The sequence below is a fragment of the Chiloscyllium plagiosum genome, unplaced genomic scaffold (genome assembly GCF_037043375.1).
Source record: "Chiloscyllium plagiosum isolate Xiang-an unplaced genomic scaffold, Cpla_swu_hap1 HiC_scaffold_2, whole genome shotgun sequence".
Taxonomy (NCBI): Eukaryota; Metazoa; Chordata; class Chondrichthyes; order Orectolobiformes; family Hemiscylliidae; genus Chiloscyllium; species Chiloscyllium plagiosum.
In genome coordinates, this window is record NW_028270140.1 from 96682683 (window position 1) to 96698695 (window position 16013).

General features: G+C 38.0%; 1 protein-coding gene across 7 annotated transcripts in view; it reads right to left on the minus strand.

The window, feature by feature from the left end:
* The window catches only part of pam (peptidylglycine alpha-amidating monooxygenase), a 229302-nt gene that overhangs the window by 66262 nt on the left and 147027 nt on the right, over nt 1–16013 (minus strand). For all 7 annotated transcript variants that reach the window (XM_043710023.2, XM_043710018.2, XM_043710012.2 and 4 more), the window contains 3 exons: nt 13266–13346; nt 8905–8981; nt 4044–4147 (listed from right to left, as the gene is read on the minus strand). In XM_043710023.2, the coding sequence (XP_043565958.2) occupies nt 4044–4147; nt 8905–8981; nt 13266–13346 (262 nt within the window). The remainder of the gene's footprint in view (nt 1–4043; nt 4148–8904; nt 8982–13265; nt 13347–16013) is intronic.

Below are 16013 nucleotides of genomic sequence, written 5' to 3' on the forward strand. Positions count from 1 at the left end.
GTGGTCTGGCCTAGTCCAGAACACTGCCCAGCAGGACAACACAATACCAGAAATGTGGAAAGGTTTGTAACTTTAGATAACGGATCTAATTTTAAATCTAGACCGGAGTGAGACTGAAGGAAAGGCTTGCAAAGACAAGGTCGAAACATCACATAACCAGAGAAAAACTTGTGGAGAAATCATTGAATTGAATCTTAAAGGGGTGTGAATGACTTGTACTATGGTGAGAAGTGTGGCAGGATCATAACTTCTAAACACTGGGAGAAACTTGCTGCAACTTTTAACTAAATTAAACAAATTAACCAAAATTCAAGATACTTTGGGAGGAAATTCTCAACTACCTCCAAAGGAATTTCGAAGTAGTAGTCAACTGAGGGCACTTCAGTGATAAAACAATAAACACTGTGGACACTAACCAGGTCAGAAAAGAAATGCAGAGATCTTTCAGAGTTGATGGCTGAAAAAAACTTATTAAGATAGGGTGGGCCAGGCAACAGAGGAATTCAAAAGTAAGATGTGTATTTTAAAATGATATGTTTCTTAGCCAAGGTAAGTCAGCAAGCAAAGTGTGAACAGGACTTGTTGCAACTTAGGATACAGGTAGTAAAGCTACAATTTCATAACCAAAATCTAGCATTGCTACCTTTAAATAACCTCAAACATTCACATGTAATTATTGGTCATTAATTCTAAGGAATTTGGCCACGAAGAATAATTTTGAGTATAACGCAGCCTCAGCTTTTTAAAAAAAATTCATTCATGGGATGTGAGCATTGCCAGCAAGGCCAGCATTTATGTCCCATCCCTAGTTGCCATTGAGAAGATGGTGGTGAGCTGCCTTCCTTAACTGCTACAGCCTGTATCGTAGGTAGACCCACAATGTCTTCAGGGATAAAGTTCTAGTATTTTGATTCTGCAACACTGAAGGAATGGAGATATATATATCCAAGTCAGGATGGTGAATGGCTCGGAGAGGAATTTACATGTAGTACTGTTCCTATGTACCTGCTGTTGTTAGATGGAAGGGTTCACGAGTTGGGAAGGTGCTGTGTAAGGAACCACTGCAGTGCATCTTGTAGATAAAACATACTGATGCTACTGGTGGATGGAATGACTGTTTGTGGATGTGGTCCCAGTTAAACAGGTTGCTTTATCCTGGATGGTGTCAAACTTCCTGTGTTGTTGGAGCTGCACTCATCCAAGCAGGTGGGGAGTATTTTGTCATACTCCTGACTTGTGCCATATAGATGGTGGACAGGCTTTGGGAAGTCAGGAGATGGGTTACTCACCACAGGATTCCTAGCCTTTGATCTACTCTTGTAGCTGCAGTATTTATTTGGTTAACCCATACAGTCGATAGTGGGAAATTTAGCGATGGTAATTTACTGTCAAGGGTGATGGTTAGATTCTCTCTTCTTGGAGATAATCATTGCCAGGCACTTGTCTCAACAAAAGCTACTTGCCACTTGTTAGCCAAAGCCTAGATATTATGGAGGGGTTGCTTTCCTTGGTTGTGTGGACAAGCATAAGGCTCAGTGACCTCGAGTGATTCTGGCAATTCCTCTGATCTGACAACAATCTGAGGATGCAATTACAAAGGTACAACTTGTACACCAATCCTGCATGAGAAGAAGGAATCTTCATGGTGGCAGGTTATCTTGCACATAGAAAACTGATAAAACCTTGGCAGAGTATATGGATAAAGTTAGTTCTGTACAGAGAGCCATCCAAAAGAGAAGAGTCTGTTGATTAGGTATTCCCATTCATTTCAGTGATTGCTTCCCCACTTTACCCTTCACTCGAAATTAAACCTCAAAACATTTTCCCCTCGCAAAAACTGACACCCACACTAAATAAATTGTCTCAAAAAACTTGACTATTAAACAAGTCAGTTAAGTGGACATAGCTAGTAAACCAAATGCCCAGGGTCTTATAGAAAACATGAAAATAAGGAGAGTTTGCAATAGAGATAGAAGAGATTTGGCTGGAGAAGAAATCATCACTTCTCTATCCAGCTTTGAAAAATGGGTCATGCAACCCATGGCAATACAGTAAGAATGTGAACAGAAGCTAGATGACTGCATGGTATTGCAACTCTCCCTGGAACAAGTGGTAGCTCCACGTCAATCAACAGTTCTATTATTGAGATTCAAGTAACAGTCCTTGTTTCTGTATGTTATGAAGTTGAAAGTGTGTGAACGTGGATTTTAACAGAGAGCTTACAAGCACCTGTGTATATGACTAGATGCCAGTCCCAGAGTTTATTGGAAAATTGAAAATATGTAACATTTGGCTGTGAAATGGATATTTGAGTTTGCGTTGCTGTTTTGACAATTCAAATTTAACTGATCAGTTTAAATTATGCCCCAGGATACTAAAACCCAATCAAGTTTGAATTTGTTGTTTTGCCAACATCGAACCAATGAGACAATCCGATGTTAGGATATAAAAATATGGACATTTTGAAAACTGGAGAGAGAGCAATTGCCATCAAGGCAGAACTCCTGGAGATCTAACATCTTGCTCTCCAAGAAATTAGAAAACAATCTCTATCAAAGGTAACTTTTCATATGAAACATACCCGCAGTAAAAAGAAAGACCCAAGAAGATCCTCAACCGGAAGACATACAGGCACAGATGACGACAGTGGCTGTGTGGTTTTGAAATTAAGTTGATTAATTTTACTAAATGTCTTATTACAACAGCATATTGTTATAGAGTTGGAGGCAGATAGTAAACAGTTAAGAGAAAGGGGGGCTTTAAGTTATGAATAGTTCTTGCTTAATGAGCGTTTCTTGATTTTAAAAAATAAATTGATGTTATTTTCTTTAAATAGTGGAATTTTAGAGTTTGCTGCCACTCACTGACAGATTATGAGGAGAGGAGAGCTTTTCCGAGCATTTGGCTTAAGTAACAGAGGGGTTCACCTCCAGTGTCGTAACATGCACTACAGAAACCATATGCTTAAAAACGTTTATTGCTAAAGGTTTGGAACACAAGTGCAAAGACTTTGTTTCTTTCAATAATGTACTTTCCAGTCATATGGACAACATGCAGCAATATATTCTATTTAAGCCATGAGGGGGTTGCTTAGCTCAGTTGGTTGGATGGCTGCTTGGGGTGCAGATGCCAACAGCGCAGGTTCAATTTCTATACCAGATAAAGTCACCACTCTGATTTCTCAACTTCGCCCTTCCCCTCAGGCATGGTGACCTTCAGGTGAAATTCACTACCAGCTGTCTCTCAAATGAGAGAGCACCCTCTCTGGGAATTTGAAGACTTTACTTTTCATAAGCCATGGCAATTTGAATAATATTATTAAATCAATTTACCACTGAAGAATCAAAAATATTAAATATTTTTATAAAACACACTGAAATACTATGTCTTTACTATTTTTTATTTTATTTTATTTTACGAAGAAAGGTTGAGATAGAGATGCAAAACTGTCTGCTGAAAGCCAATAGAGTAAACACCTTACATGGCCATGGATTTTTATTTTTTTGAAAAGGGTGGAACAATAGAAGCAGCCTGAATGGTGGGGTCACGCTCCCACAAAACCAGGATTTTTAGTTTCTCCAGTTGCTGGGGTCTTGAAGCTGGATGTTGAAGCTTTTATTCCTCTCTTACAGCTAAAAACTGGGAGTTTCTTCCTGCTGCTAAAACTGCATGTGAGATAACCTGTTTTACTGAATTTGGCTTTGCCATGGGTGTACATATGGGATTTTATTATATTGGAACAGTCAGTTAGTGGTAGTTAATACATGCATTATTTTGTTAAACATTTTTATTGTTATAGTTAATCCAATTCATTTCTTTTTTATGTTTTAATAAAGTGTGTTCTGCTTAATATCGAGTAGTTTGACCAATTGAATTGTATCTGGAACACGAGACCTTATACTTACCTTTAAAATAAGAAAACGGTTAGGGTACAGGCAGTCTACTAAATATATTTTGACAGGTTTTGTCTGGTCCGTAACACTCGACAAATAAAACTTTAAAAATGCTATGTCACTTATCAAACACGTCAATTTAAGACTTACCCTATCAGTGTAACAGTTGTCCTTCCTTTTCCTGTGAACACACATCTAGCTGTTATGGTGTCGCCATATTTAATATCCATTGGGTGTTCCAAATGATAGAAAGCCTGAGAAGAACATACAACGTTCCAAAAAGACAGGTTAGAAAATTGCATGGCAATCATTTTAAGTAAATAGCTTTTAAAGACAATGACCCAGAATTTGCCACAAATAACTCTTTGCATTATTAATATATAATGCAGTAACTTGTAGCACGGAAAATATGGTCCAATTTACAATTTAGAAATTGTAATAATTTGCTGATTCCTGCTATTACCCTCAAGAAATGGCAACTTGCCATTGACCTTTCCATGAGTTTCAAGTTGTTGCTGTCTTTAGATTAATTAGATCTGCTAATTAATTTGACGTCAAGATTCATATTCTTGAAATACCAATCAACCATTTGAATACAGAAAGGGAATAACTTTTCTTTTAAAAACAGGGAACAAATAGCTCAAGAGTTTTCAAAGTTTATATGTATTCTTCTTTACTCTACCCTTTGACTTCATTCTCCCTTAATCCAATCTCTTCCCTTTATTACTTCATGATTTGAATCACAGTCAGCCTCCTTTTCTGTCATTACTTGCTTCCTTTCACAATCAAGTATCATTTATGAGATGGATTAGTGACTCTATTGTTAGCAAGCTCTTAATTGTCCTGCTGCCGTCATAGCAGCATCAACTCTCAGGATACAAAACTTTTAATTTAAGAGAAGTCCAGTAAATTTAACCACTAAGTATTCTACCCGAGCAAGATTCGAGCCCATTTTTTTTGACCGCATGGAAGTTCTTTTGGGGTAGAAGTGACCTATATAAGGAGGACGGATTACACCTAAATTGGAAGGGGACTAATATACTGGCAGGGAGATTTACTGGAGCTGCTCAGGAGTATTTAAACTAGTAAAGTAGGGGGGTGGGACCCAGGGAGATACTGAGGAAAGAGATCAATCTGACACTGGTACAGTTGAGAACAAATGAGAGACAGTCAGGGCAGGCAGGAGGAAAGCAGAGAACAAGGTAGGACTGATGAATTAAACTGCATTTATTTCAATGCAAGAGGCCTAATGGGGAAGGCAGATAAACTCAGGGCATGGATAGGAACATGGGACTGGGATATCATAACAATTACAGGAACATGGCTCAGGGATGGATAGGACTGGCAGCTAACTGTTCCAGGAAACAAATACTACAGGAAAGATAGAAAGGGACGCAAGAGGGGGAGTGGCGTTGTTGACAAGGGATAGCATTACAGATGTACTGAGAGAGGATATTCCCAGAAATATATCCAGGGAAGTTATTTGGGTGGAACGGAGAAATAAGAAAGGCAGAGGGAAATTGAGAAACAGATTTGTAAGGAGATTTCAGTTATCTATAAAAATAATAGGTTATGGTAGGGGATTTTAACTTTCAAAACATTGACTGGGATTGCCATATAGTGTTACGGGTTTAAATGGAGAGGAATTTGTTAAGAGTGTACAAGAAAATATTCTGATTCAGTATGTGGATGCACCTACTAGGGAAGGTGCAAAACTTGACCCACTCTTGGGAAATAAGGCAGGGCAAGTGGCTTGAGGAGCCCTTTGGGGCCAGTAACCACAATTCTATTAGTTTTAAAATAGTGATGGAAAAGGATAGACCATATCTAAAAGTTGAAGTTCTAAATTGGAAAAAGGCCAATTTTGACAGTATTAAGCAAGAACTTTCAAAAGCTGATGGGGGCAGATATTTGTGGGTAAAGGGATAGCTAGAAAATGGGAAGCCTTCAGAAACGAGATAACCATAAGACATAGGAGTGGAAGGAAGGCCATTCCACCCATCGAGTCCACTCCACCATTCAATCATGGCTGATGGGCATTTCAACTTCACTTACCCGCATTCTCTCCGAAGCCCTTAATTCCTTGTGACATAAAGAATTTATCAATCACTGCCTTGAAGACATTTCGCGTCCCGGTCTCCACTGCACTCTGTGGCAATGAATCCCACAGGCCCACCACTCTCTGGCTGAAGAAATGTCTCCACATTTCTGTTCTAAATTTACCCCCTCTAATTCTAAGGCTGTGTCCATGGGTCCTACTCTCCTCGCCTATCGGAAACAATTTCTTAGCGTCCACCCTTTCCAAGCCACGTATTATCTTGTAAGTTTCTATTAGATCTCCCCTTAATCTTCTAAACTCCAATGAATACAATCCCAGGATCCTCGTATGTTAGACCTACCATTCCAGGGATCATCTGTGTGAATCTCTGCTGGACACGCTCCAGTGCCAGTATGTCCTTCCTGAGGTGTGGGGACCAAAACTGGACACAGTACTCCAAATGGGACCTAACCAGAGCTTTATAATGTCTCAGTAGCACAACAGTTCTTCTTGAGATAAATGACAACATTGCATTCACTTTCTTAATCACGGACTCAACCTGCATGTTTACCTTTAGAGAATCCTCGACTAGCACTCCCAGATCCCTTTATGCTTTGGCTTTATGAATTTTCTCACCATTTAGAAAGTAGTCCATGCTTGTATTCTTTTTTCCAAAGTGCAAGACCTCGCATTTGCTCACATTGAATTCCATCAGCCATTTCCTGGACCACTCTCCCAAACGGTCTAGATCCTTCTGCAGCCTCCCCACTTCCTCAGTACTACCTGCCTGCCCACCTAACTTCGTAACATCATCGGCAAACTTTGCTAGAATGCCCCCAGTTCCTTCATCCAGATCATTAATATATAACGTGAACAGCTGCGGCCCCAACACTGAACCCTGCGGGACACCGCTTGTCACCGGTCGAGAGTCCAGAGAAAGTATATTCCTGTTCGGGTGAAAAGAAAGGCTGGTAGGTATAGGGAATCCTTCATGACTAAAGAAATTGAGTGTTTGGTTAAGAAAAAAAAGGAAGCATATGTCAGGTATAGAAAGGATAAATAAAGTGCATCCTTAGTAGAGTATAAAGGCTGTAGGAGTATACTTAAGAGGGACATCAGGAGGGCAAAAAAGGGACAAGAGATAGCTTTGGCAAATAGAGTGAAGGAGAATCCAAAGGGTTTTTACAAATACATTAAGGACAAAAGGGTAACTATGGAGAGAATAGGGCCCCTCAAAGATCAGCAAGGTGGCCTTTGTGTGGAGCCGCAGGAGATGGGGCAGATACTAAATGAGTATTTTGCATCTTTATTTACTGTGGAAAAGTACATGGAAGATATAGAATGTAGGGAAATAGATGGTGACATCTTGAAAAATGTCCATATTACAGCAGAGGAATGCTGGATGTCTTCAAATGCATAAAAGTGGATAAAACCCTACGGACCTGTTCAGGTGTACCCTAGAGCTCTAAGGGAAACTAGAGAGGTTACTGAGATATTTGCATCATCGATAGTCACAGGTGAGGTGCCGGAAGACTGGAGGTTGGCTAACCTGGTGCCACTGTTTAAGAAAGGTGGTAAGGACAAGCCAGGAAACTAAAGACCAGTGAGCCTGACGTCTGTGGTGGGCTTGTTGGAGGAAATCCTAAGGGACAAGATGTACATGTATTTGGAAAGGCAAGGACTAATTAATGATATTCAACATGGCTTTGTGCGTGAGATATCATGTCTCACAAACTTGATTGAGTTTTTTGAAGTAGTAAAGAGGATTGATGAGAGCAGAGCGGTAGATGTGATGTACGTGGACTTCAGTAAGGGGTTCGACAAGGTTCCGCATGGGAGACTGGTTAGCAAGGTTAGATCGCATGGAATACAGGGAGAACTAGCCATTTGGATACAGAACTGGCTCAAAGGCAGAAGACAGAGGGTGGTAGTGGAGGGTTGTTTTTCAGACTGAAGGCCTGTGAAAAGTGGATTGCCACAAGGATCGGTGCTGGGTCTACTAATTTTCATCATTTAAATAAATGATTTGGATGTGAGCATAAGACGTATTGTTAGTAAGTTTGCAGATGACACCAAAATTGGAGGTGTAGTGGACAGCAAAGAAGGTAATCTTAGATTACAATGGGATCTTGATCAGATGGGCCAATGGGCTGAGGAGTGGCAGATGGAGTTTAATTTAGATAAATGTGAGGTACTGCATTTTGGGAAAGCAAATCTTAGCAGGACTTATACACTTAATGGTAAGGTCCTTGGGAGTGCAGGTTCATAGCTCCTTGAAAGTGGAGTCGCAGGTAGATAGGATAGTGAAGGCAGCGTTTGGTATGCTTTCCTTTATTGGTCAGAGTATAGCGTACAGGAATTGGGAGGTCATGTTGCAGCTGAACAGGACATTGGTTAGGCCACTGTTGGAATATTGCGTGCAATTCTGGTCTCCTTCCTATCGGAACGATGTTATGAAACTTGTAAGGGTTCAGAAAAGATTTACAAGGATTTTGCCAGGATTGGAGGCTTTGAACTATAGGGAGAGGCTGAATAGACTCTGAGTGTTTTCCCTGGAGCGTCGGAGGCTGAGGGGTGACCTTATAGAGGTTTATAAAATCATGAAGGGCATTGATAGGACAAATAGATAAATAGATACATTTTCCCTGGGGTGGGGGAGTCCAGAACTAGAGGGCATAGGTTTAGGGTGAGGGGGAAAAGATATAAAAAAAGACCTATGGGGCAGGTTTTTCACGCAGAGGGTGGTACGTGTATGGAATGAGCTGCCAGAGAAAGTGGAGGAGGCTGGTACATTTGCAACATTTAACAGGCATCTGGATGGATATGCGAATAGGAAGGGTTTGGAGGGATATGGGCCAGGTACTGGTAGGTGGGATTAGATTGGGTTGGGATACCTGGTCGGCATGGATGAGTTGGACGAAGGTGTTTCCATACTGTACATCTCTTTGACTCTGTACTGAGGAACAAACATACCTGCGGCATTTGTGGACTTTGTCGACCTATTAACGTCCATTTTCCATCCCTTACTCTGTATCCACTAACCACTTGACCTAAAATGACAGAAATCAACATTGAATGCAAGTTATTGGCATACCTCAAGGGAAAAAATGCATTGAAACATAAATATTGAACATTTGTTGTACTCAGGGCACAAAAGGGCATTGTTGGAAACTATGACAAAAGGTCATCAATTACAAATTGCATACCAGGTTAACATGTGCAGTCAGCTGAGACCAAAACATTTGGGTCACTCTAACATATCACTTTTTCCACCATATATTGATGAAAATACATTTCTACATTTAGAAACAAAACTGCAGATTTGAACAGACTCATGTTTTTTCCCCAGACATCAATTGCTGTCAGAGAGGTTAGGGACAATTATATGTTTATTTTAGGTATTCAATGCAGTTCAGCTAATTTCTTTGATGTTGAAATTGTCTTTTCATTGTCAATGCTGAAATGTATATTCTGCATTTTCAGAAGAGTGCATTTAAAAGAATGCATAAGCATATATCATCAGCAATATTTCTAGTATAAGATATTACATGTACAACTTTAAGATTGACAACTTGAAACAAGGACGTTAAAATATTTTCCGACTTGCTTGATCTGCGTTAACTAAGACGACTCAATTTTTATAGTTCCAAATTTTTTAACTTTATCTGAAAAAGCATGTTCTTAATATATTATTGACACTATTTCACATATAATGAACATATTCTAAAAAAATTTCTGATTACACAAATTTAAATTTTCATTGTTGCTTGTAAAGCACAATTGCACAATCAAACTTAAGTTTCAGCCAAGCATTCCATCAACAAGTCATACTCAATCACCCTTACACGTAAATAGTATTTAAGTCCATACATCAGATTCAACCATTCAAATTACCTAATTGAAAGGTTGAACACTTAACTCTACTTCTGTGAACATCAGGTCATAATTAGTCAACAATGGGCATGGCAAAGCTGTTTATATCGCAATGTTAGCTTTCTTTCTTCTCAACGTAATAACCAAATTTTGAGTCCCGTACCTCAAAGTGTGCCTCAGAATGATTAAAACCTCCTTTAACTGTCACCTTTCAATTTTTCCCATTATCGTTTTGTGCATTACATTATATCTTGTGTCCAACCTATTTTCTACATTGCACCATAACTTGAAAAATAATCAATTTGTACCCTAACACTACTTGGGCTGATGTCCAGAATAAATACATTTTTTTAATATGGTTTCACAGCAAGTATCTCTAATGCATTTAAGAGTCTAATTTTTAAAAATACATTGTTAGCATGTCATATAACCAGCCAAAACTTGACAAAAATAATGAGATGGTGGTCCTGTAACTATCTGAAATTAAACTGAAGTGCTGTCAGGCTGACAAAGGGTGCAGGGCATTTCTTACAGTTTGGGAGGAGACTTACAGACGCAAACTAGTATTTCTCAAATATCTGATCAGTAATTGTGTAGTTTTCAATTGATCCATTATGTCATACTTCTCACAAAGTGAATTGTTCAAAAGTTTTGCGAAGGCACAAACATTTGACAGTGGACAATTAGTGTAAAACAGCATTTTTATTTAAGGGAAAGAAAAAAAATTTGGATGGAGTTTCTTCAAATTACAACTTTGTTGGGTCCATCAGCAAATTTTCCTCATTGCTCAACATGTATTGGAATTCTAAGTTCACATTAATCATACCTTGTATACTTACGCTCAAAAACTTTTCATAAGGTAGTAGATAATGGTTTCAGGAATACCCAAGTTACATTTTATGCTAGGTAATGAAATATTTTCTATGCAGAAAGACTACTCAAATAAATGATCTATGGTGAATAGCATAATTTTAAAACGTGCCTCAAATTCATAGCCCAATCTGTTGGAATGTCAATATGAACACAGACAAACTGGGTTGGGGCTTTGCAGTTGAGGTAGTCACTAGTTTAAAAGATGCAGGACTCGCCATAATGAGTACTCTACTTGTCCAATTTTCAAAGGGATCCAATAGTATCCTAATTCAGATCAATGATACTAATAATAATTGATTATAAGGCCTGTTGCTGATTTCAGAATAGAATCCTATCCTGGATCGCTGAAGGACAGAACTACTTTGAGGCAAATTATTCAAAAGCAGACTGTCATGAAGTACAATTTCAAGGAGAGAGAGAAAAAAACCCACTCCCCTTACACTCCCAATTAGCACTTCATCCAAAATTTGATGTTGCCACTATGAAGGTAATTGAGACATGTCCCTTGGAAGCTTCACCCTGACATGGAAGATTCTGGCAGGCTTACTGATAGAGGTCACTGGCAATCTCCTCTTGATACCTGTGTAACAGATTTTCAGGACCCAAATAAATTATCTAATTTTACCAAAGTTTTACTTTCAGTTGTCCACTTTCACTACTGGAAATTGCCTATTCTGTATTTATAATGAGTTTATGATGGAAATTGATTGCTTAAAGATGTAGTGCTTTTACAGCATCCATCAATAATGGTGCTACAATGTCTTAGTTTTGTGCATCTCAGCTCCTCAGGCTGTTTAACAGACATTTCCATTCCATCAATCCTAATTCTCTACGAACTACATAAGCATTACCTCATTCAGATGCAAAAAAGGAATGATATTTCTGAAATTAACAAAGTTACTTAATATCATATGGTTATATGATTATTTTGCCTTAAAAATTTGCCTATAACAGATGTTATAATTCAAATCTTAGAAAGAAGTTTTGTAATCAATTGCTGGGTCCACTATTTTTCACCATTTATATAAATGATTTGGACGTGAGCATAAGAGGTATAGTTAGTAAGTTTACAGATGACATCAAAATTGGAGGTGTAGCAGACAGCGAAGGTTACCTCAGATTACAATGGGATCTTGATCAGATGGGCCAATTGGCTGAGAAGTGGCAGACGGAGTTTAATTTAGATAAATGCGAGGTGCTGCATGTTGGGAAGCAAATCTTAGCAGGACTTATACACTTAATGGTAAGGTCCTCGGGAATGTGGCTGAACAAAGAGACCTTGGAGTGCAGGTTCATAGCTCCTTGAAAGTGGAGTTGTGGGTAGATAAAATAGTGAAGGCGGCGTTTGGTGCGCTTTCCTTTATTGGTCAGAGTTTTGAGTACAGGAGTTGGGAGGTCATGTTGCGGCTGTACAGGACACTGGTTAGGCCACTGTTGGAATACTGTGTGCAATGCTGGTCTCCTTCCTACTGGAAAGATGTTATGCAACTTGAAAGGGTTCAGAAAAGATTTACAAGGATGTTGCCAGGGTTGGAGGATTTGAGCTGTCGGGAGAAGTTGACGAGGCTCGGGTTGTTTACCCTGGAGCTTTGGAAGCTGAGGGGTGACCTCATAGAAGTTTATAAAATCATGAAGGGCAAGGATAGGATAAATAGTTAATCTTTTCCCTGGAGTGGTGGAGTCCAGAACTAGAGGGCATAGGTTTAGGTTGAGAGGGGAAAGATATAAAAGAGACTAATGGGGCAACTTTTTTATGCAGAGGGTGGTACATTTATGGAACGAGCTGCCAGATAAGTGGTGGAGGCTGGTACAATTGCAACATTTAAGAAGCATTTGGATGGGTATATGAATAGGAAGGGTTTGGAGGATATGGGCCAGGTGCTGGCAGGTGGGACTAGATTGGGTTGGGATATCTGGTCGGCAAAGACAGGTTAGACAGAAGGGTCTGATTCCGTGCTGTGCATTTCTCTGACTCTATAACTTATTATTATTGTAGTCAGTTGAACTTGGATGCCTGTACCATGTACAAACTTGGTGATGACATGTTTAGTCCCCTGAAATTCACCATTAAATTTCAAAAATTAGTACGTTAATTAACAGCCTCCAAGACAGGAACATTTGCAACAATATGCTGCAATGACAGTCATTAACAAAACAAAAAGATTTAAAATAACAATAAACCCAGATGATTACATTCGCTAAAGAAACATGATTCATGTGTTATTTTCAATAGGAAAAGTCATCTACGGAGTGCAATGACAACTGCATTGTGTGCGACATGAAACAAGGTATCGTTAGGCTTTGCTCTCATATCCTTGGAGTTTCACAACTGAAATTTACTAATTTCCTTTTTTGCATCTGTTAAATATTTGCTTTAATTTATGGATATAAATTCTTATGATTTGCAGCAAAAGACGATTTGATGGATGGAATCACCTTTACATATTCCATGACTACATAAAAATACCGGAAGGCTGACATAAAACACAATGCCAATGTTTTGAGACGGTTTCAAATTTTATGGCATTTTAAGAAATGTTCTCAGAAAATTCAAGAAAGGTAATTATTTAAGAATACACTGTTCTTACCTAATTGATGAGTATGAGTTCTGAAAGCAAATGGATGTATTGTAGCTTGTTTATACAAACAAGCAATATCTGCATTTACAACTGAAAGAAAAAATACTTATGAGCAATAGATAACATTAAGAAAAAAATCACAACACAGAAACAGGCTATTCAGACCATATGGTTAATATCAGTTTTTATGTTCCTCAAATCTTCTCCTCCCTTTCATCATATCACCATGCAAGTCTTTTTTTACCCCCACAACTTGTTCATCCAGCTATAATTTCAGGGTATTCATGTTATTCACATCAAACACTTCATTTAGGAAGAAAGCTCCACATTCTTATTGTTCTTTAGTCAATAACAGTCTCCTGAATTTATTCTCGATCATTATGGATCATTTCATATTTGGAACCCATAATTTTGGCTTAATTAAAAATTGGGAACTTCTCTACATTACCTTAAAACAACACATTTTGTTGAACCTTATCATCCTGCACTCAAGGGCAATTCACAAGAATACCATTTAAGATTGAAAATTAACATTTTCTGTATGAATATATGGATTTTAGCACCAGTATCCAACATTAGATGTTATTCCTAAATTGATCAACATGTGCTGGATAATCCACAATGTGTGGATAATAATGCTGACAATCAATTTAGGATTGCCCACAGGGTTCACAATGTGTAATACTTGCATGTACTGGAAGATAATAGTCTTTCTTTCTGCAAAGAAGAGTTCTTTGCACTATGTACACACACCCTACTTGTTTCAACTCAGTAAAATACTCAGCCCTTTGTTGGTTCACTTCAGAGCAATGCCTTGACCTGAGTCAACTTTTTGCCTTTAAAGTTAAATAAGACTGGAATGCAGCAGTCAAAAATCATTAACTGGTACATTGTCCATGTAATGCCTCTACCAGAGTCTATTTGCCAATCAATACCCACTTTCCACTCATACTGATTAAATGTTGAGTTTCCCCTAAATTTTATTCTTGCAATTGTCCTAATGAAAAGCTTTGATAAACTTTGTTTTTCGCCAGCAATATTGAAGTTCTGTACGACCAATTATTTACTTTATTCTTGTTTTTGTAAATCACAAAACAAGGTTCTGTGGCCGGTTGGTGGGATCCAGAGTGAAATGTAAAGCCACAACAAGATCTAAGATTTCATTAAGGTTTCTGATGTACTCACCTGATTAACTAACTCGTTTCTCTTCATATAAACATTTCAGGGTTTCTAGCATTTTCTGGATTTGTTTCAGATTTGTAGCACATTCTTGAGCATGCAATTGAAGCTTATTACTGGTCCTTTTATTTTAATTCTCATTTCGTATCTAATAGCAGAGTTATTTAACTAGACTAACTGATAAATTGTACAGGTATGATAGCTTTTAAAAGCTGTCATTTATCTGAGGAAAAATAAACTACTTAAGCCTGACTTTTTTTCAAAAACACCCTTAAAAGCCCTCATTAAAACTCTCTCTACTTTTGCACATTGAAATATGAATGTCAACTAAATTCTAAGAAAGGTATAAGCTATGAAATGAAAAATAAATTAAACAACGTATATTTTTGGTCTAATTTGATTAATTCCAGTAAAACATATGAGGGTTATTAAAGATACTAGCCTTCCTACAAATTAAACTTCAGAAATAACTTTCTGCTTACAGATATCAGCAATTTACTTTTCTAATTGTTTGTTCTAATATATTGTTTCATAATATATTATACGAAATCCTAAACATGATAAATTTTCAAGTTATTTTAGATATAAATTAGCTGAATCAAGGCAAACAATATAAACTATTCCAGTATGTGTACAGTAATGGTTTTAAAGCCTCTGAGAAGATCAAATACTATTTCAATCCCATGGAATTCTGGGATAGTGTATGTTGGGATCACACTTCAATTCCACCCATTTATATTAATTCAGGATTCCTAGATTACAGTTATTGCTGGCAAGTTGTATTTATTACCTACTGATAATTATTAGAGAAGGTGGCGATCATTCTTAAACTCCAATACTTCCTTTAATAATAGTGTTTCCATGATAGAATTAGTTAAGGAATTGCAGCATTTGGATCAAACTGCAAGCCAAATTTGTCAGAGTACTGATGTTTCTCAGACATCTTACCAACAACTTGATTTCAAACAATTACTGTTTGCAGCAATAAAGTGTATCTACATTTAAGAATACAGCAATAGGAAGATATGATATATTACACTATTTTCAGGAACCCATTTCTTGATCTTGTCAATTTTCCCACGGAGTGCAAAGGACTGGCTTTGTGGATAAATTATATATACCAGTGTTCTGCTCTCAATACTGTAGTTCATATTTAAATTTATACTGCGCTGAAATGATGAGTCATAGGATTTAATTCACACAATAGTGAGATGCAAGTTTCTAAATTCAAGGAGGTTGCTATGGGAAGCAATAACCATAGCTTAGGCTAAGATAATAAAAATAGAAAACACAGGAGGAACTCAGCTGGTCCACCAATTTGTATGGAGATAGGAACAGTAAATACTTTGTGGCCCTGGACAATGAGGAGGGGTGAGGTAATAATGTTAAGTACTAGACATTCTGTGACTGCATGGAAATTGCCATAGGGGTGAGAAAGTATCAGAAATGATGTGGCTCGATCTGCTACATTTCTCTAGCATTTTCTGTTTTTAGTCCATCATCTGCAGCATTTTGATTTTTTTTAATGCGGAGTTTAGGAATGACTAAAAGCAGGTTGTCTGCCAATTTGGCAATAGA